This window comes from Kogia breviceps, chromosome 9, assembly GCF_026419965.1.
Source record: "Kogia breviceps isolate mKogBre1 chromosome 9, mKogBre1 haplotype 1, whole genome shotgun sequence".
NCBI classification, from domain to species: domain Eukaryota; kingdom Metazoa; phylum Chordata; class Mammalia; order Artiodactyla; family Physeteridae; genus Kogia; species Kogia breviceps.
The window spans coordinates 61581311-61602899 of record NC_081318.1 but is presented as its reverse complement, the minus strand read 5'-3'; the positions used below and the strand labels follow the sequence as shown (position 1 = coordinate 61602899).

The following is a 21589-nucleotide window of genomic DNA, read 5'->3' as shown; positions in this document are numbered from 1 at the left end:
GGCTTCTAAGTTAATCAACAAGTCTAGGAAATCTGTGAATTACCAGTAAATATACCAGCTCAGGATTTAGAAAGAATATCAATACATGTTTCTAAACACAATTTTAAAACATATCTTATAAGTAAATAGACACACTTTTGTGGCTATTGTAAAATACTCTTATATAGGTGGTTTGTGGCAAAATAAGAGGCATTATGATAAATTCTTAAATTTTTGTATACTTGTCAATAATGTAAAACACTACTTTGAAAAGTGTTTACTATAAATGTAGAAAGATACAATTAATTTTGTGCTAAGTAAAAAACAGTTTAAAGGTGGATAAAGAATCCTATTTCTATTGAAGTCTTCCATGAAATATAGTTTTCCTCCTTTAAACGTAAGATCACTTCAGTTGATACCTTAGTGTGTTTTCTCAATTATAAAATATGGTTCTGCCCTAAAAAGGGGACATATTTGGTACAAATTAGATTTAACTCTTAGACTATGTTGCATGTGTTACAATTTTGATCTGGAAAGAGTTAGAAATATTCTCTGTCCCATTTTACAGCTGAAAAAACTAAAACCCAAAAAAGCTAACTGACCAGCTAAGGTAACTGTGGCAGAGCAAGGACTCAGACCTTTACCTTCTGACTTCCCAATTCAAAACTTTTCACTAGATTACTATAACTTAACAATTTTTTAAAAAGAACAATGATAATCATGATTATTTACATATAAAGTATAATCAGGGACACTCCTGAAACAGCTTGGAAATATCAACATAAACTTCCTACTCAAGATATGATATCCCTTACTTATTTAGGTGTAAGAAAAGAAGGTATTTTTAATAGGTCACTTAATTGAAAATACAGAAGTTTAACATTTAGACAATATACTTCTCTATCAATGTAAAAATCTGAACAATCCATTTCTTTTTCTAGCCTTCATTATCCTCTACCACTTCCTAAAAGTATCATTTTATTTCTTCAAGATGCAACATTTAAAGTCTTCTGTTTAACAACAAAGAGTAATAATTGTAAAAACAAAACAAAAAAACCCCAACATGCTCTTGGATATTAATTTGAAGTGGTTAGAAAGGTTCAATAGTAATTTGTTAAAAGTAATGAACAAAACACATAAAGAATTGTCAAAATGGACACTAACAACATTTATTAACATATTCATTTATCTCATTAAAATACATGTTTTTATAAATTCTTCAGAACTGACATTTAAATCAATTATCAATGTGTATTGTATAATATTGGGTTGGCCAAAAAGTTCCCTCAGTTTTTAAGTAAAAATAAAGGACACATTTTTCATTTTCACCAAGAACTTTATTGAACAATGTATTCACCATTTTGTTCTACTACCTTCTGCCATTTTTCAGGCAACTTCATAACTCCATTTTCCCAAAACTTTTTATCTTTTTGAGCAAAGAACTGTTCCAAGTGCCTTTTACAGTCACAATACAATCTAACAAAATTGTTTTGAATGAAGTTAAAAGCGCTACTAGAGCCATCTTACAGAAAAAAATGAACGAACTTTTTAGCCAACCCAATAAATGCTACAATTGCAAAAAAAAAAAAAATAGAAATACATTTTGCCTTAGAAGGTTCTTCTGAGTGCTAGAAAGAAGCCCAACAAATGCCAAGAAAGTTGTGGTACTAAGGTGAGGCTTAAAATCCAATAACTAAAACTGATAAGCAACCCTCACTTCTTTCTTTCTGCACTTTGTGACAAAGAATCTATTTGGTGATGTGTTCATAAGTGATTAAAGTAGGAGAGAGAAAAAAGAAAAAACAGCAAAGACAAGACCAAATAATGAAAAAATAAAATAGTCCACTATAAGTAGTGTGATCTTCCAAACTGGTATGTGTTTGTGAATGACAAATACTAATTCAGACAAGATACATGGTTATCCTGACCATAACTGATCATGTATTGATTTACTTAACTAAGAAAAAAGCCAAAAACAAAAACACCATACACACATTTAAAAGATTATATTTCAATATAATATGCATGTCTCTAGTTGTAGAGTTCTAGAGCTCAGTTCCTAAGCTAAAGGATAAAATCTTATTCCTCCAATGTCTATAAATTATATTATTAAAACCATTAAGAAAAATCAAGTTCAGTTTGCTATCGGCTAACTCCAAATTTATAAGATACCTTATTTTAAATAATATAAAATGCATCGAAATATTACATTATTTTATGCAGCTGACATTTGAAAATTTTAACAAAATTAGATTAAAAACTCCTATCTTAAAAGGAGAGTCTCATGAAACAGAAATTAGCTTACCAATACTCCATCATAAGATCCTGTTTCACTTGTCAGAAATGCAAACATGACACACAGATATGGGTTGTTTAACTGTAATCGTAAAGTGCTGCACATTTCTCTCCAAAGTGAGTTCTTCTCATCCGTATAACCCGATAAAGCCATTGCTACCACATTAAGATTCAGATCACCTGCATATTAAAAAGAGACAGCTAATCAAAGTAATCAAAAGCTTGATATCTCCTAGTTCTTCAACTATAACAAATAAAGATCAGAGGGTGAATTTACGCACCAGAAAAATAAGCCCATTAGAATAAGGGTTTTGACACAGACTAGAATATCTGGCAAGAACCACAGCAAAAATTTCCATTCTTATAAAACTTCTACCCATATTGCAAACCCTGTGCAGGACAAGCACATCTTTTATTCTCAAGTTTTCATCCCAGGCAGATTCCTACACAGTATGTTAGCTCAGGACCTAAATGAAGAGTAGTGAAGCAATACTATCAGAATCATTGCCAACTTCATCAACAAGTTAATTTATGAGGAGATGTTTCAAAGTGTTGATAGTAAATATTATTGTATCTCAGGACTACAATTTTCAAAATCATTTGTTTTCCTATTCCTACATATAAAATGCTCATGCTTATGTATATGTTTTATCAGCAAAGTACTGAAAGCCAATATTTCAGCATTCTTACTATAGTATACTTTTAATTTTTCTAGGACAAAATTAACTATCAGAATGATCACAGAACTGTATTTAGACATATTTGCAACAAAGCATTTGTTACCAATAGTCTTTTAAACATTTGTTCTTAGAGGTTTATACGGCTGCTGATGAGCTGCTAGCCTGGCAGTCAGCCCTACAGCTGCCTAGCCGTCTAACATTAAGTTAGCTTCAAAAGAGAAAATTAAATTCATCTTTAGCTTTTACTCTTAAGTGTTTTCTACATTTATTATAGCAACTTTATTAGGTTTCTTGATCCTAATCATTTACTCTTTTTTCCCAAATAAAACAGCATTTCCCACTTTATGTTCTTAATAGCCTGTTCCTCATTTCTATAAACATTTTCCCCAAGTTATTTTGTGCCTGCTTCCTGTGCTTACTGTTAAAGTCTTTTTCTTTTTCTTTCTATCCTTTCTTTCTCTTTCTTTCTCTCTCTCTCCCCACCTCCCTCTCTCTTTCCTTCCTTCCTTTCCTTCTCTCTCTCTCCCTATCTCTCTCTCTCCCTCCCTCCTTCCCTCCCTTTCTTTCTTTCATTTTTTAAACATCTTTATTGGAGTATAATTGCTTTACAATGCTGTGTTAGTTTCTGCTTTATAACAAAGTGAATCAGCGATACATATACATATATCCCCATATCCCCTCCCTCTTGCATCTCCCTCCCACCCTCCCTATCCCACCCTCTAGGTGGTCAGAAAGCACCAAGCTGATCTCCCTGTGCTATGTGGCTGCTTCCCACTAGCTATTTTACATTTGGTAGTGTATATATGTCCATGCCACTCTATCACTTCGTCCCAGCTTACCCTTCCCCCTCCCCATGTCCTTAACTCCATTCTCTATGCCTGCGTCTTTATTCCTGTCCTGCCCCTAGGTTCTTCAGAACCTTTTTTTTTTTAGATTCCAAATATGCGTTAACATACGGTATTTGTTTTTCTCTTTTTGACTCTAACATTAAGAAACAGCAAAAACAAAGGAATATCTTCTTTGAATCCTGAGAACAATTTATCTCCAAATGGACAGGAATATTTGATTCACAGAAATCTTTTCTCCAGTCCTCAACCAGGTTATTCAAATCACTGAAAAGATACTTTTCCCCTATTGTTAGTATGGGTGTTTAAATCTAACACCAAATTTTCCAGGTACACAAGACAAGTATTATCATGCTCTCAGATCATAGTAAAATTAGAATTCGAAATGGCTTTAAATATCAATTCTTTTTTCCATCACCGCATATCTTCTACTGCACTCTCAAATGGGGAAGACTTATGCTAGAGCAAAACAATGAAAAGAGGGCAATCTGGGCAAAACATTATCTTTTTCAACTTTTAGACTGCAAGTAAATATATTACAGTTAATTTCAGGTGTTTTTCCTATGGTACCACAGAACTGTAATAGCGTCAAAATGCACCAGCAAATAAAAATTAAGTATTCGGAATACTCATAAATAATTCGGCCAGTGTATTAAAAACTGATAGGTATATATACATCTTGAAGTGAAATATTCCCAATAAGAAAAATACTGAATTCCTGGATTAAGATTTATTTCTCTGAGTTTTCTCTTACAAAATGTCAGGGTGAAAACTTTATCACATATCTCTGTTTTTTCTTTTTCAAAAAAATATTAAATGGAAACTATGTTCAAATCAGCAGACTCAAGTAGAAACACTTTTGCAGATTGAAGTATGATTTTTATAAGAATCTATGTTAGTCTAACTAAAAGTGTTATTCAGTTTCCTAAAAGTCAACCAAAAACCATACAAAAAATAAAGCACAAACTAAAATACACTCAAATGTTTGCCGTAAAAATGCTTGCAAACTAAAGTAGTCCTAATCTCCAAGAAAATACATTTTTTAAATGTATGTGAACTATCTTCAAGGAAAAAACATTGAAATGAACACACTTGAGTATTCCTTATAATATTAAAAAGACAATAAAGACATTTTCTTTTTCAATAAACAAAAGGGATGGACTAAACATTTACTTTAATAGACACAGTTCTGTGCTAATTTCTCTTTCAAAAAAATTTACCAAAAATATTGATTAGAGTTTTAACAATTATCAGTATCTTTTCTTTCAAGGATTCTATGAACCGCAAATATCTTATTATATAACCCAATACCTTTTTCTGAAGATGCCCCTTCATTCAGGATCTGGATTGCTCGTCGAATATCCAAGTTGAACAATGCCACAGCGGCAGCTCTCTCCCATTCCCCTTCTTGTACAAGGGAGTTCAAAAATGGCCCCACGTCGACATCCGTTCCTTTCTTTATCCACCCACAAAGCTGTAAAGCTAAGATTCTCTCTTCATTTAAATTCTGAATATCAGTTTGCTTATCCAACCCACTCCAATTATGTCTGCTGCTTTCCACCATTCCTAAAAAGAGAAACACCTTTATATTATTGTTTATTAGTTTTTGAAATGTATCTGGAAAATAAGTCAGTTTTACATAGGACTATTTCAACACCAGATTTTAAATATTCAACTTCTCAGCCACAGTTTCATGATAACATAAGTATAAAACATGCCACAAACAAAACACATTTTACATGTCGCTAGGTACAAATTTCCCTGAGTTACCAGAAAGAGCTGTGGGACTAACAGTCAATGCTTGATGGGCTATGCTGAGTCACTGCTTCAGAGCAGCCTCCCTGACCACCTAATCTAAAATAGGGTGTCACCTGTACTATCTAACTAACCATTGGTTCCTCTATGTCCTTTAGCACTAACATAAGCTCCCATATTTTATTTAATTTATTTTCAGTCTTATCTCTTCTCCTACTAGAACATAAGCTCCAAAAGGGCTGGCATCTTTTCTTTTTATATTTGAAAGCTATCCTCAGTGTTTGAGATCCGATACTCACACTCTCTCCCTCCCTCTTCTGCCACTCTATGTATGAATATATACATCTATATGAAAAAAAATGAGATCAAAAACATCAAAGTACTTTGAAAGGTTAAATACTAAGCTAAAATACAATAGGAATTATTTGAAGGTTCTCCCCCCTTACTAAACCAGGAGACTTTATGGCCTCATTTTCTTTTCACAAGGAATTTAAATAATTCTTGTAACATTACTTAGATTGCAATCAAGGCAGCTGATCCTAACCGTGGGGATAATTGCACGTTAGACGATACCTGGTGCCAAATTAAGGTAAAAGAAAGATGAAACTTAAGGACTCTATTAATTGCAACTCAAATTCTTAAAAGTTCTAGAAAGTTTTACCATCAAAACTGTCATTAATTATCTGTTCTTATTTTAACAAAAAGGATTTTCAGAATAAACTGAATTAGGAATTAGGAAGCAAGAATGTCCAACATTACAAATGTCTTTTATTAGCAGTAATTTACACTTGAAATTTACAGCATCTTACATTTATATAGTTACATATAATACAGTAATTATACATTTGTAGGGACTTCCCTGGTGGCGCAGTGGTTTAGAATCCGCCTGCCAATGCAGGGGACACGGGTTCACTCCATGGTCCAGAAAGATGCCACAGAGCACCTAAGCCCATGTGCCACAACTACTGAGCCTGTGCTCTAGAGCCCACAAGCCACAGTTACTGAAGCCCGCATACCTAGAGCCCGTGCTCTGCAACAAGAGAAGCCACCACAATGAGAAACCCGAACACTGCAACGAAGAGTAGCCCCCACTCACTGCAACTAGAGAAAGCCCACGCACAGCAACAAAGACCCAAGAGAGCCAAAAAAAAAAAAAAAAAGAAGAAGAAAAAAGAAAGAGAATACCTGCACATCAAAAAGAGGAACCGTGCTGCTCTATATGCAACCACGAGGGAAGTCAGTGAAGGCAAAATCACTTATAGCTTATGAAAGTGAGATTTTAAGAACTCTGAGAAAACTTAGAATTAAATGATAAAGTTAATAAAACACTTACGTTACAAATTAAAGAAGACTTTTTATTCTGAATAACAAATTTAAACTGTTTAACTAATATGTAGTCATTAAATTTCATGTAGAATAAGCTGCAGATGCACTATAAGGTATTTACTTTCTTATCTCCCATATAAATTTTGGATTCAGTGCTGATGATATTATTTAATTAACAGTAAAAATAACAATTTTAAGCAGGTGAACAAAAAGCAATTTATTTGTTAAACAATTCCTCACAGCTTAATAATTTCTAGTTTCTTAGAGTTTTTATTTTCTAGAAATTGTGTCATGGAATAGAGAGCAATGTGTATGAATCCAAAGAGTTCACTGCTAGGAGGTGGAAAAGTATCCTGTAAGTGCATGGATATTGTGTCACATTATTTTGGCTGCTCAGAGACCTTCCCACTGCTTAATAACTATGCTACAAGAAATTCGGGTTATCAAATAAGCAATGCGACATTATTGTGGGTTTTTAAGTACATAGTCATATTATGATTTTTAGTATGCATGAATTTTTAAATATATGATTAATTTAAATCTATTTATACACATTATGCAATACTAAAGTGACAAGACTGTATCCCCAAATTTTGAGACTACCCTATATATAAATAATAAAATCAATGTTTTATGATGGTTTTGAGGGAAACAAGTGAAACAAGTTCACTTAAACATTAAAAAACATTAAAAAACATTTTTTGTTTTAAATACTACATCAAGTAAACACTATGCTATTTGTAGATATAAGTTTGTTGCATTTTTACATCTATATAATAACAAAGTAGTAATTTTATCCAGTGTTTATAAGAACATTTTTGTTCTTAAAAACCTAAATCCCAACAATTCTGCCCATTAAAGTAATTCTTCTTAACAGACATGCTTTCTACATCAGTTTACCATTTAAATATGAAAAATATTTTCATCATGTTGGATGGAAAGTTGACCAACATTATATAATTTTCTGCCATCTTAAAAGGAAGGAATTATACCTACTGACAACCCCGTGACCCTGCTCCACAAGACGTACAAGGCATTCCCTCAGAGTATGCATTCTCTTCTTCCTTACTGATTTCAACACTTGGCCCTTCCCAAAAACTAGCCTCTCCGTTTCTTTGCTTCCTTATCTCCACTGGCCTACACCTCCAAGATTCTACCCACTCCTATCACAGACACACTCCAAATTATTCCTTCTCCAAAAGAGCCACTATCTAACCACAACCTCATAGCCTTCCAGCTCACAACCTCAACCTCACAATCTCTTGACCACTCATATCTTTACTCATTAGTCTTCTGTCATTTTCCTCCCTATCCAAGTTAGATCCCAAGGACCAACAAATGAATCATTCTCTTGCCAGTATTCTTAACTCTCTTGGCCCATTGTCCTTTATTCTTTCTTCTGCTAAAGCAACATTGCCCCACAGTCCTCCCATTTCTCAAGACAACTCTCTCTCCTCTGAATCTCCTCTCCACAGCCTCCCTGCTCTTCTCAACAAGCAAACCTACTATGTTGAGAAAGTAGGAGCCATCAAGTGGAAAACCTGTCAGCCTCTGATCACTGAACATTAAACAACCTGCATACCTTTCCCCTTTCCCTACTGTGGAGTAGGTGTACTTCCTCCTGTGTCTAAAGCCAATCTTTCACCTGTGCTTTGGATCCCATTCCTAGGAATTCTGCTTTTCAGCCTCTTTACTCTGCATCTTCCAACCTCTTTCTAAGGCTTTCCTCTCATCAGCATTTAAACACGCTTTAATCAATTCCATGTTAAAAACAAAAACAACACAAAAGCCCTCCCATGACTCCAGATTCACCTGCTGCTATCACTGTATATCTTTTTATCCTCCTTCATACAGTCAAATTTCTTGAAAGAATTAATTAAAATGGATGAATTCTTTCTTCAACCTACATTTCTTGCCCATTGGACATCTTTACCTAGTTATATCAAATTTATCCCAAAATAAACTCTTCTTATTTTCAAACGCATTCTTCCTATGTTATTCCTATCTAATTAACTGCTATTGGTATTATCCCAGTTGTCTTAGCATGCTTTCATTTTTCCTTACCCTGTATCCGATTAATTAAATTCTGTCCCACTCTCTATCCACATTTCTCTAGCTCTTCTGCCACTTACCTTCATAAGAATACCATCATATCTTGCCTGATAACTGTGGCTTCTGAGGTCTCTGTTATCAATCTTGATACTCTTCAATCCATTCCACACACAGAGTGACAGCTCTAAAACACAAATTTCCCTAAACCCTTACCATGATTTCTAAGTCCTGGTTACCCCACTGCCTCAATTCTCTCTTCGTGTCCTCTCTCACGCTCTGTTCCTGCAATACTGAATGTGCTATGCTCGTCTCCTCTGAGATCACTACATATGCTGCTCCCTGTCTGAACCCTGTCTTTGCCTTTACCTCTTGCAGGAAACCAACACTAATTCCTAAAACCAGATTATGAATTCTTCTAAACATAATTGTCTGTTCTTCCTCATATTATAACTATTTACTTGTCCATATTCTGAAATATACTTGAACAACATGGGTTTGAACTGCATGGGTCCACTTATACACAGTTTTCAATAAAGATAGTACCTGTGTTTTCATTTTATAGATCTCTAAATGTAGGGAAAAATTAGTGTTCGACTAAAGATCACAATACGTGGAAACAAAAGAATGAGGGCTTGAGCCCTGATTCTACCAAACTGTTTCAGCTTCCTGTCCTTGAATGAGTCATTTATCAATTTCTTTGTTTTTCAGGCAGAAATAGAAGTATGCAGATTTTTGAGTGGGGTAAAAGGGATCAGCAACCCTAACTACCCCCTCTCCTGGTCAAGGGTCAACTGTAGAATGTAAACTCCCCAAGAGCAGGAATGATATCTAACTTGCAGAGTCTCCACGAGTGAAGAGACTTAGCTATCTTGTTTACAGTTATGTCTCCAGTTCCTATGAGAATTCTTGGCATATAGTGAGCAAGTAATAAATACCTGCCAAATGAATGAATAAATTTACCTTGTATTACAGTTGTTAAGAATTACAGTAACATGGAGAAAGCAACTAGTATGTCTAACTCACAGTAAGCACTCACTATATATTATCTGTCAACAAAGTTAAAATTTAGCTCTAATAAACTTGTGCATTAGGTAATGGTGGGCAAGATGGCTCAATGTGTTGACTTACTATGTGTTGAATTATTAGAGATACAATAAGAAAACAAGCATGGCCAGAGAAAAGACTGGAACGTAGGACTGCCATCTTTGACAGTCATCTCTCTACTTTTTACTTCTTGGGTTGCAGAAACAAAATATCTAAACCAAACCAAACAAAAAGCCAAAAGTCTATCAATGAGATAACCTTTCCAACAGTAGTTTTTTTTAGTTTGGGTAAAGACTACTCTTGACTCAAGACAAGATACTCAGTTTGTCTCTACTGCAGCAGAAACATATAAAGATATTCCATTTTCCCTCCTTGCTTTTCCTCAGAGGTAGTGTATTGGCTTTTCCCTGAAATATATCAAAGTACTGCTAGACCAGTCCCTCCCATCAGGAAGCTTGCACAAGCCTCTTAGATAGCCTCATCCACCAGAGGGCAGACAGAAGAAGCAAGAAGAACTACAATCCTTCTGCCTGTGGAATGAAAACCATATTCACAGAAAGACAGACAAAATGAAAAGGCAGAGGACTATGTCCTAGATAAAGGAACAAGATAAAACACCAGAAAAACAACTAAATGAAGTGGAGATAGGCAACCTTCCAGAAAAAAAAATTCAGAATAATGATAGTGAAGATGATGCAGGACCTCGGAAAAAGAATGAAAGCAAACATCGAGAAGATGCAAAAAATGTTTAAAGAACAAACAAAGATGAACAATACAATAACTGAAATGAAAAATACACTAGAAGGAATCAATAGCAGAATAACTGAAGCAAAAGAACAGACAACTGAACTAGAAGACAGAATGGTGGAAATTACTACCACGGAACAGAAAAAAGAAAAAAGAAAGAAAACAAATGAAGACAGCCTAAGAGACCTCTGGGACAACATTAAATGCACCAACATTTGCATTACAGGGGTCCAAGAAGGAGACAAGAGAGAGAAAGGACCCAAGAAAATATTTGAAGAGATTGTAGTCGAAACCTTCCTGAACATGGGAAAGGAAATAGGCACCCAAGTCCAGGAAGCGCAGAGAGTTCCAGGCAGGATAAACCCAAGGAGAAACACTCCAAGACACAGAGTAATCAAACGACAAAAATTAAAGACAAAGAAAAATTATTAAAAACAAGGGAAAACCGACAAATAACATACAAGGGAACTCCCATAAAGTTAACAGCTGATTTCTCAGCAGAAACTCTACAAGCCAGAAGGGAGTGGCACAATATATTTAAAATGATGAAAAGGAAGAACCTACAACCAAGATTACTCTACCCAGCAAGGATCTCATTCAGATTCGACAGAGAAATCAAAGCTTTACAGATAAGCAAAAGCTAAGAGAATTCAGCACAATCAAACCAGCTCTACAGAAGATGCTAAAGGAGCTTCTCTAAGTGGGAAACACAAGAGAAGAAAAGGACCTACAAAAACAAACCCAAAACAAAGAAAATGGTAATAGGAACACAAATATCGAAAATTACCTTAAATGTGAAAGGATTAAATGTGCCAACCAAAAGACATAGGCTTGCTGAATGGATATAAAAACAAGACCTGTCTATACGCTACCAACAGGAGACCCACTTCAGACCTAGGGACACATACAGACTGAAAGTGAGGGGATGGAAAAAGATATTCCATGCAAGTGAAAATCAAAAGAAAGCTGGAGTAGCAATACTCATATCAGATAAAATAGATTTTAAAATACAGACTGTTACAAGAGGCAAGGAGGGACACTACATAACGATTGAGGGATTAATCCAAGAAGATATAACAATTATAAATATACATGCACCCAACATAGGAGCACCTCAATACAAAAGGCTACTGTTAACAGCTATAAAAGAGGAAATCAACAGTAACACAATAATAGTGGTGGCCTTTAACACCTCACTTACACCAACTGACAGATCATCCAGACAGAAAATTAATAAGGAAGCACAAGCTTTAAATGACACAACAGACCAGACAGATTTCATTGATATTTATAGGACATTCCATCTGAAAACAGCAGATTACATTTTCTTTTCAAGTGCACATGGAACATTCTCCAGGATAGATCACATCTTGGGTAACAAAGCAAGCCTCAGTAAATTTAAGAAAACTGAAATATCAAGTATCTTTTCTGACTCCCATGCTATGAGATTAGAAATAAATGACAGGGAAAAAAACGTAAAAAACACAAACACACGGAGGCTAAAAAATACATTACTAAATAACCAAGAGATCACTGAAGAAACCATAGAGGAAATCAGAAAATACATAGAGACAAATGACAATGAAAACACGATGAACCAAAACCTATGGGATGCAGCAAAAACAGTTCTAAGAGGGAAGTTTAGGGCAATACAATCCTACCTCAAGAAACAAGAAAAATCTCAAATAAACAATCCTACCTTACACCTAAAGGAAACAGAAGCAGAAACAGAAAACAACAGCAAAGATCAATAAAACTAAAAGCTGGTTCTTTGAGAAGATAAACAAAATTGATAAACCTTTAGCCAGACTCATCAAGAAAAAGAGGGAGGACTCAAATCAATAAAATTAGAAATGAAAAAGGAAAAGTTACAATGGACACCACAGAAATACAAAGCATCCTAAGAGACTACTACAAGCAACCCTATGCCAATAAAATGGACAACATGGAAGAAATGGACGAATTCTTAGAAAGGTATAACCTTCCAACACTGAACCAGGAAGAAATAGAAAATATGAACAGACCAATCACAAGCACTAAAATTGAAACTGTGATTAAAAATCTTCCAACGAACAAAAAGTCCAGGGTTAGATGGCTTCACAGGTGAATTCTATCAAACATTTAAAGAAGAGCTAATACCCATCCTTCTCAAACTCTTCCAAAAATTGCAGAGGAAGGAACACTCCCAAACTCTTCTACGAGGCCACCATCACCCTGATACCAAAACCAGACAAAGATACTACAGAAAAAGAAAATTACAGACCAATATCAGTGACGAATATAGATGCAAAAATCTTCAACAAAATACTAGCAAACAGAATCCAACAACACATTAAAAGGATCATACACCATGATCAATTGGGATTTATCCCAGGGATGCAAGGATTCTTCAATATATGCAAATCAATCAGTGTGATACACCATATTAACAAATTGAAGAATAAAAGCCATATGATCATCTCAATAGATGCAAAAAAAACTTCTGACAAAATTCAACACCCATTTATGATTAAAAAAACCCTCCAGAAAGTGGGCATAGAGGGAACTTACCTCAACATAATAAGGCCATATATGACAAACCCACAGCAAACATCATTCTCAAAGGTGAAAAACTGAAAGCATTTCCTCTAAGATCAGGAAGAAGACAATGATGTCCACTCTCGCCACTATTATTCAACACAGTTTTGGAAGTCCTAGCCACGGCAATCAGAGAAGAGAAAGAAATAAAAGAAATACAAATTGGAAAAGAAGTAAAACTGTCACTGTTTCCAGATGACGTGATACTATACACAGATAATCCTAAAGATGCCACCTAGAAGACTACTAGAGCTAATCAATGAATTTGGTAAAGTTGCAGGATACAAAATTAATGCACAGAAATCACTTGCATTGCTATACACTAACAACAAAAACTCATAAAGAGAAATTAAGGAAACACACCCATTCACCACTGCAACAAAAAGAATAAAATACCTAGGAATAAACCTACCTAAGGAGGTAAAAGACCTGTACTCAGAAAACTATAAGACACTGATGAAAGAAATCAAAGATGACACAAACAGATGGAGAGATATACCATGTTCTTGGATGGGAAGAATCAATATTGTGAAAATGACTATACTACCCAAAGCAATCTACAGATTCAATGCAATCCCTATCAAATTACCAATGGCATTTTTTACAGAACTAGAAAAAGAAATCTTAAAATTTGTATGGTGACACAAAAGACCCCTGAATAGCCGAAGCAACCTTGAGTAAAAAAAAAACAGAGCTGAGGAATAAGACTCCCTGACTTCAGACTACTACAAAGTTATAGTAATCAAGACAATATGGTACTAGCACAAAAAGAGAAATATAGATCCATGGAACAGGAAAGAAATTCCAGAGATAAACCCATGCACCTATGGTCAACTAATCTATGACAAAGGAAGCAAGGATATACAATGGAGAAAAGACAGTCTCTTCAATAAGTGGTGATGGGAAAACTGGACAGCCATATGTAAAAGAATGAAATTAGAACACTCCCTAACACCATATACAAAAATAAACTCAAAATGGATTAAAGACCTAAATGTAAGACCAGAAACTATAAAACTCTTAGAGGAAAACATAGGAAGAACACTCTTCGACATAAATCACATCAAGATTTTTGACCCCCCTCCTAGAGTAATGGAAATAAAGTCAAAAATAAAGAAATGGGACCTAATGAAACTTAAAAGCTTTTGCACAGCAAAGGAAACCATAAACAACATGAAAAGACAACCCTCAGAGTGGGAGAAAATATTTGCAAACAAATGAATGGACAAAGGATTAAACTCCAAAATATATAAATAGCTCATGTAGCTCAATATTAAAAAAACAAACAACTCAATCAAAAGATGGGAAGAAGAACTAAATGGGCAGGAGACATTTCTCCAAAGATGACACACAGATGGCCAAGAGGCACATGAAAAGATGCTCAACATCACTAATTATTATAGAAATGCAAATCGGAACTAAAATGAGGTATCACCTCACACCAGTCAGAATGGGCACCATCAGAAAATCTACAAACAACAAATGCTGGAGAGGGTGTGAGGAAAAGGTAAGCCTCTTGCACTGTTGGTGGGAATGTAAACCAATATAGCCCCTATGGAGAACAGTATGGAGGTTCCTCAAAAAAATTATAAATAGAATTACCATATGACCCAGCAATCCCACTAATGGGCATATACCCAGAGGAAACCATAATTCAAAAAGACACATGCACCCCAATGTTCACTGTAGCACTCTTTACAGTAGCCAGGTTATGGAAGCAACCTAAATGCCTATCGACAGATGAATGGATAAAGAAGATGTGGTTCATACATACAATGGAATATTACTCAGCCATGAAAAGGAAGGAAATTGGGCTTCCCTGGTGGTGCAGTGGTTGAGAATCTGCCCGCCAATGCAGGGGACAAGGGTTCGTGCCCTGGTCCGGGAAGATCCCACATGCTGTGGAGTGGCTGGGCCCGTGAGCCATGGTCGCTGAGCCTGCGCATCCAGAGCCTGTGCTCTACAACAGGAGAGGCCACAACAGAGAGAGGCTCGCGTACCGCAAAAAAAAAAAAAAAAAAAAAAAAAAAAAGGAAAGAAATTGGGTCATTTGTAGAGATGTGTATGGACCTAGAAACTGTGATACGAGTGAAGTAAGTCAGAAAGAGAAAAACAAATATTGTATATTAACGCATATATGGGGAATCTAGAAATATGGTACAGATGAACTGGTTTACAAGGCAGAAACATAGACACAGATGTAGAGAACAAACATATAGACACCAAGGGAGGAAAGTGGCAGGTGGGGAGGATTAAAAAAAAAAAAAGTACAATAGAAACAATAAACCTCAGAATATTTAGAATGCAATGTGGTCTGATCTACTATACAGCTGTAAATACTATTTATGGGGGTAATACATAATTGTCGTTTTACTTTTATTAATAAAAATGGAAGTCTCTAATTAAACTCTTTCATTTTATTATTTATAATAAAACTTACTTTTTTGGGTCAACAGCTAATGAGAGAACACCAAAATGAAATAGATGATAGAAGTAGTCTACTGAATCTTCAATGTGAACCAAAGTAATTTAAAAGTCCTTTAAAAATATCAAAACAATGTAACCATTTAATTGAAATGTTTAATATATTCTTATTAAAAAACAGCATTTTATTTTGTATATTTTTGCAGAGTATTTATGAAAGTCCTCTAAAAAAGTGAGATTTATTACTTCTACTGCCACTCTTTGACTAAATAATGTAAACTGCTTTTCTAGCAGCTTGAGTTGGGCCCAAATTTGAGCACTATGAAAAACTAGATACCAAATCCTAGGTTGGGAAGATAATTATAATATAACCCACAATTTAATTCCAATAAAGACAATAAGAACAACTGTTTAAAGAAGTCAGTGAAAAAAACAGTTAAGTTTGGCTCTTCTGTCATCTCTATTTTACTCTTAGTTTATTAATTTCAATCCTACATTAATTCATGCATCATTCAATCATCAAAGACTATTTCACATACAGATGGCCAAAAAACACATGAAAAGATGCCCAACATCACTAATTATTAGAGAAATGCAAATTAAAACTACAGTGAGGTATCACCTCACACCAATCAGGATGATCATCATCAAAAATCTACAAACCGGGGCTTCCCTGGTGGCGCAGTGGTTGAGAATCTGCCTGCTAATGCAGGGGACGTGGGTTTGAGTCCTGATCTGGGAGGATCCCACATGTCACGGAGCGGCTAGGCCCATGAGCCACAACTGCTGAGCCTGCGTGTCTGGAGCCTGTGCTGCACAACAGGAGAGGCCGCGATAGTGAGAGGCCCGTGCACCGCGATGAAGAGTGGTCCCTGCTTGCCACAACTAGAGAAAGCCCTCGCACAGAAACGAAGACCCAACACAGCAAAAATTAATTAATTAATTAATAAAACAAAGGACTAGTCTTTGCGAAAGAATGATTGAAGTTTAAAGAAAAAAAAAAATCTACAAACCATAAATGATGAAGAGGGTGTGGAGAAAAGGGAACCCTTCCACACTGTTGGTGGGAATGTAAACTGATGCAGCCACTATGGTGAACAGTATGGACGTTCTTTAAAAAACTAAAAATAGAGCTACCATATGACCCACCAATTCCACTCCTGGCCATATATCCAGAGAAAACCATAATTCGAATGGATGCATGCACCACAATGTTCACTGCAGAACTATTTACAATACCCAGGACATGGAAGCAACCTAAATGTCAATCAACAGAGGAGTGAATAAAGAAGATATGGTATATATATATATATATATATACACACACACATATATATGTATATATATGTGTATATATATGCATATATACATACATATATATGTATATATATATATGTGTATAGATATAGATATAGATATATCAATGCAATGGAATGGACTATTACTCAGCCATAAAAAGGAACAAAATAATGCCCTTTGCAGCGACATGGATGGACCCAGAGATTGTTATACAGAGTGAAGTCAGAAAGAGAAAGACAAATATATAATATCGCTTATACGTGGAATCTAGAAAAATGAACTTATTTGCAAAGGAGAAACAGAGTCACAGATGCAGAAAACAAGCTTATAGTTACCAAGGGGGGAAGTGGGGTGGTCGTGGTGGTGGATGAATTGGGAGTTGGGATTGACATATATACACCACTACATATAAAATGACTAATGAGAACCTACTGTACAGCACAGTGAACTCTAATCACTGCTCTGTGGTGACCTAAATGGGAAGGAAATCTAAAAAAGAGTAGATATATGTATATGTATAACTGATTCACTCTGCTGTACAGCAGAAAGTAACACAATATTGTAAAGCACCTATATTCCAATAAAAATTAATTTTTAAAAAAAGAAAGGAAAAAAGGAAACTGAGGGGCTTCCCTAGTGGTGCAGTGGTTGAGAGTCCACCTGCAGATGCAGGGGTGACGGGTTCGTGCCCCAGTCTGGGAAGATCCCACATGCAGCGGAGTGGCTGGGCCCATGAGCCATGGCCGCTTAGCCTGCGCGTCCGGGACCTGTGCTCTGCAACGGTAGAGGCCACAACAGTGAGAGGCCCGCATACGGGAAAAAAAAAAAAAAAAAAAAAAGGAAACTGAATCTACGGCAATTTTTTTAAAAAAAGACTATTTCATAGTTATACAGGACTTACCATTGGGTAGCTAAGTGAGAGGGTTTAGGCAGCAAAATAAAAAGGGGTCTCCTTCAGTTGGAATTAATTTAGTTTTTATAAAAGCAAATACTGTGATAAAATCTGAACTAACAACCAGGATCCTATAAATCTTTCAAAGTGGGTCTTCAAAACCAATAATAGTGAATAAATTAATGAATAAATTTAGAAAGTCAATCACTTCAACGAACCAAGACTCCTTCCAAAAAGAATTTTAAATATAAGAACAATTATGCATTTAACACAACAATTCACTTAAAGTATCTAGTCAAAAACAACACAACAAAAAAAATATTTATGTACACTATGCTGAGATAAGTAAATTTGAGGGAAAAATTAAAAAATTATAAACATACTGCAGAAAATAAAACAGAATTTTCTTACCTAAAGATGATTTTACAATTGATTTAATTCCTGCATAAACCAATGATCCTTTGTTGCCTGGAGATTTCTGATCCATATCTTCTGTATACTGCTTCATAAGTATTTAAATGCATAGGAAATACTAGTAATGATGCATAATAAAATATTTCAAAGCTAAATTTATTTTGATTTGGAGCCAATTCATAATAGGCATCAGTGCAAGAAGGTGGTTGGTTCTACTCTATTGTAGAGATATATTTTTCTCCCTCCTACACAAACTGCAAAGCAGTATTTCAACAGTTTTAAACAATTTTACTTTGGAATTTTAGTATGAAGTAACTTGCATTTGCACATAAAACATTCAGCACGATATTTACAGACTGACCTTTCGGCAAATTTCAAGAACATTTCTACCAAATTCATCTTACAAAACTCACAATGCAAAGGATATAGTGCAGAGTATACCAGAGTGACTTGAGCTGTGGATCTTCATTTCCCGCTAAAATATGGTTTCTCCACACCTGCTCTGTATCAAGTCCGTACCGCGATAAAGCCCGAAGGCGCATTTTCGTTGCTATATCTTTTTCTAAGGAATTATCATTTTCTTCTTCCGCACATTCATACAAATGACGACCACAAGCCCACATTAAAGATGTAATTGGGCTCCAGGCAAGAGAGATCCTTTCAAAAACAGTGAAGTCAGACATTGTTCTGTTGGGAGTTACAACTATCATTCGATTTTGACTTGTTGGATGCCAAGCAAAGGAGGCAATGTAATTGTCACAAGGTTGCACACTTCTTTCAATTATTGTGGGTTCAGTTTCATCTCCAATGGGAGTGGGTGTGTGCTGCATATCATATAATCTAATAATATTACTATCCCTTGTTAAAGTGGCAAGCAGGCCAGTCCTAGTTGGACACCATGCTACTTTTGTTAAGGGCTTTGGTTGCTCAGTCAAAGTCAAAACTGGCTTCTCAAATTTCCTAAGATCCCATATTGCAACCTGACCTTCATAAAAGGAAGCAACACGATCATGGAAGTATGGGTCTACTGTCACGCCCTGAACAGCTTTTGTATTCACAAACATCTTTTGGCTTGTATTCCGAAGATCAAAAATGGCTAGGTTACGATGCATACCAGCAAGGAGAAGTTTCTGGTCTCGTGGAAGCCAACAAAGAGAGAGACAAGCATCATTCTGTCCTAATTCATAAAGTGGTTTTGTTACTAATAATGTTGTTTCAGTTTCCCCTGCCGAAAGTCTTACTTTCTCCATGGGAACTGTATCAGGCGTATATTTGCTGCAGATGTCCCAAATCAGCACTGAAAAGTCAGCTCTATGTTTATCTAGACCAGCAGCAAGCCAGTTACTATCCAATGGATTCCATGCAAGAGTATTGCATTGTCGTGCATGTTTTGGAACAAACTCTTTTCCTATCAAATCTTTGAACTTTGAGTTATGATCTTGACCAAGACTTGTAAGTACAACTCGACCATTTGCTTGTCCAACTGCTAGGAGACATTCAGGATCATAATTGAGATACCAGGCAACACATTTCATATAGGGTGTTTCTGAATTTATTGAGAGTAATGTAGCTGCAGAGTCTTCAGATAAACGTAGAGATCCAGCTTTGAATTCTGAATTCACAGTAGATTCCACATGATAAAGGCTAAGTTCTGAGTCACATACAACAAATCTATCAACCTGGTGTGGTGCCCACAATATATCAGGTTTGGTACCACTCATACTTACTGATGATCTCAAAGAGTGCAGTTAGGTCCATTCACTGAAAATCTGCTTAAAAATAAAAAGTTTTAAAATGTTAACAAAATACAATTCTAAGCTGAATCAACTATGCAGAAAGTCAGGAAATTTTCTACACAGGTACTCTGTTTTTCAATATATTTATATTTCTTCTAACTGCTATGAATTCAAGACAATATTTATTAATAAAAGGGGAAAAGAACTTCCTCCAATAAGATGAGCTGGTAGGAATCTGAGAACTCCATTCTGGCTTTATTTCCCATGATCAATTATCTTAATTGCACTATTACTAGTACCTTCAATTTAACCTCAGGGTTGAAATAACTTCAGTGTGGTGAGCAAATTAATAAGTATCATCCATTTGAAGGGGATAAAACTTTAAAGGGTTATGAATCACGTACCTAAGCAACAAGTTTAAAGCAGCATTATCCAAAAGAACCTTCTGCAATGATAGAAATGTTCTGTATCTGTACTGTCCAATATGGTAGCTACTAGCCACATGTGGCTACTGGGCACTAGAAATGTGGCAGTGCAAATTTTAAATTTTATTTAATTTTAATTAATTTTAATATAAATAGCCACATGAGGCCAACATAATGACCAATGCAGATTGAAAGTACAGAGCCACTAGTTTCTTCCTCAAATTTCAATGATAAGAAGCAGGAATGTATTGAGCAGAGTCAAGTTCGACTCCTAGCTCTGACATATACTAGCTGTATACCTCAAAAAGGCCTTTGTGTTTGGGGGTCCTTTTATTTTCTCATCTGTACAATGTAAGAACTGGTTTAGACTAGTGTTTCCCAAATTTCAGTTATTCATATACCACCTGTGCCATTATTTAATATTTTTATTTAAACTGACTCATTTTTAAAATCTGAAAATCAATTTTAATTTCATCATAAGGTCCATGAGTCATGGGTACAATATGCTAATATTTTTTTTCTAACATACTTAAATAAATACATAACTATTAAAAATGCCTGATAGTGTTACCTAAAATCATCCTGTTTATGACCAGTAGGGCACACTGCACTTTGGGAAACTGAATTAAGTGAGCATTAGAGGCTCTTTCAGTATTCAATTCTATAAACTTCAAATAGGTATTTGAAACAGGAAGTTTGAAAAGATAAATATGCTAGTAGTAGTTTAAGCACATAAGCACTAAAAATAGTTATGCTATAAATGGTAGTTTAATAATAAAAGCTATTTACAAAAATGTAAATTTCTGTTTTTAAGCAAGTCTGGCTAGAGGTAACAGTCTGGATTAAAAATGAACAAAGATACTCATAATCTTCATGGCAATTGGTATCTGTACACCCATGCTGTCAGTTCTTAAAGAGTGAAGTTATGGTTCATTCATCTCTCTATACCCTGTACCAGATGCAGAGCCTGGCACAGACTCCTAATAAAGATATTCTAAATAAATTCAGCTCAGACATATGTTTTGATCTTGTAAAAGTTTAAGTCAGGAATTATTAGTCTAGAATTTCAACAGACTCATAAAATTTAGATGACTGGGAA

General features: G+C 35.3%; 1 protein-coding gene across 10 annotated transcripts in view; it reads right to left on the bottom strand.

Annotated features, from left to right (window-relative positions):
* MIOS (meiosis regulator for oocyte development) overlaps positions 1-21589 on the bottom strand; it is a 325043-nt gene that overhangs the window by 14514 nt on the left and 288940 nt on the right. For 5 of the 10 annotated variants that reach the window (XM_067042550.1, XM_059074715.2, XM_067042552.1 and 2 more), the window contains 4 exons: positions 18757-20101; positions 18327-18425; positions 5111-5365; positions 2285-2454 (listed from right to left, as the gene is read on the bottom strand). In XM_067042550.1, coding sequence (XP_066898651.1) covers positions 2285-2454; positions 5111-5365; positions 18327-18425; positions 18757-20050 — 1818 coding nt within the window. In that variant the 5' untranslated portion in view covers positions 20051-20101. The remainder of the gene's footprint in view (positions 1-2284; positions 2455-5110; positions 5366-18326; positions 18426-18756; positions 20102-21589) is intronic. The other 5 variants (XM_067042547.1, XM_067042548.1, XM_059074714.2 and 2 more) reach the window with 1 other exon arrangement.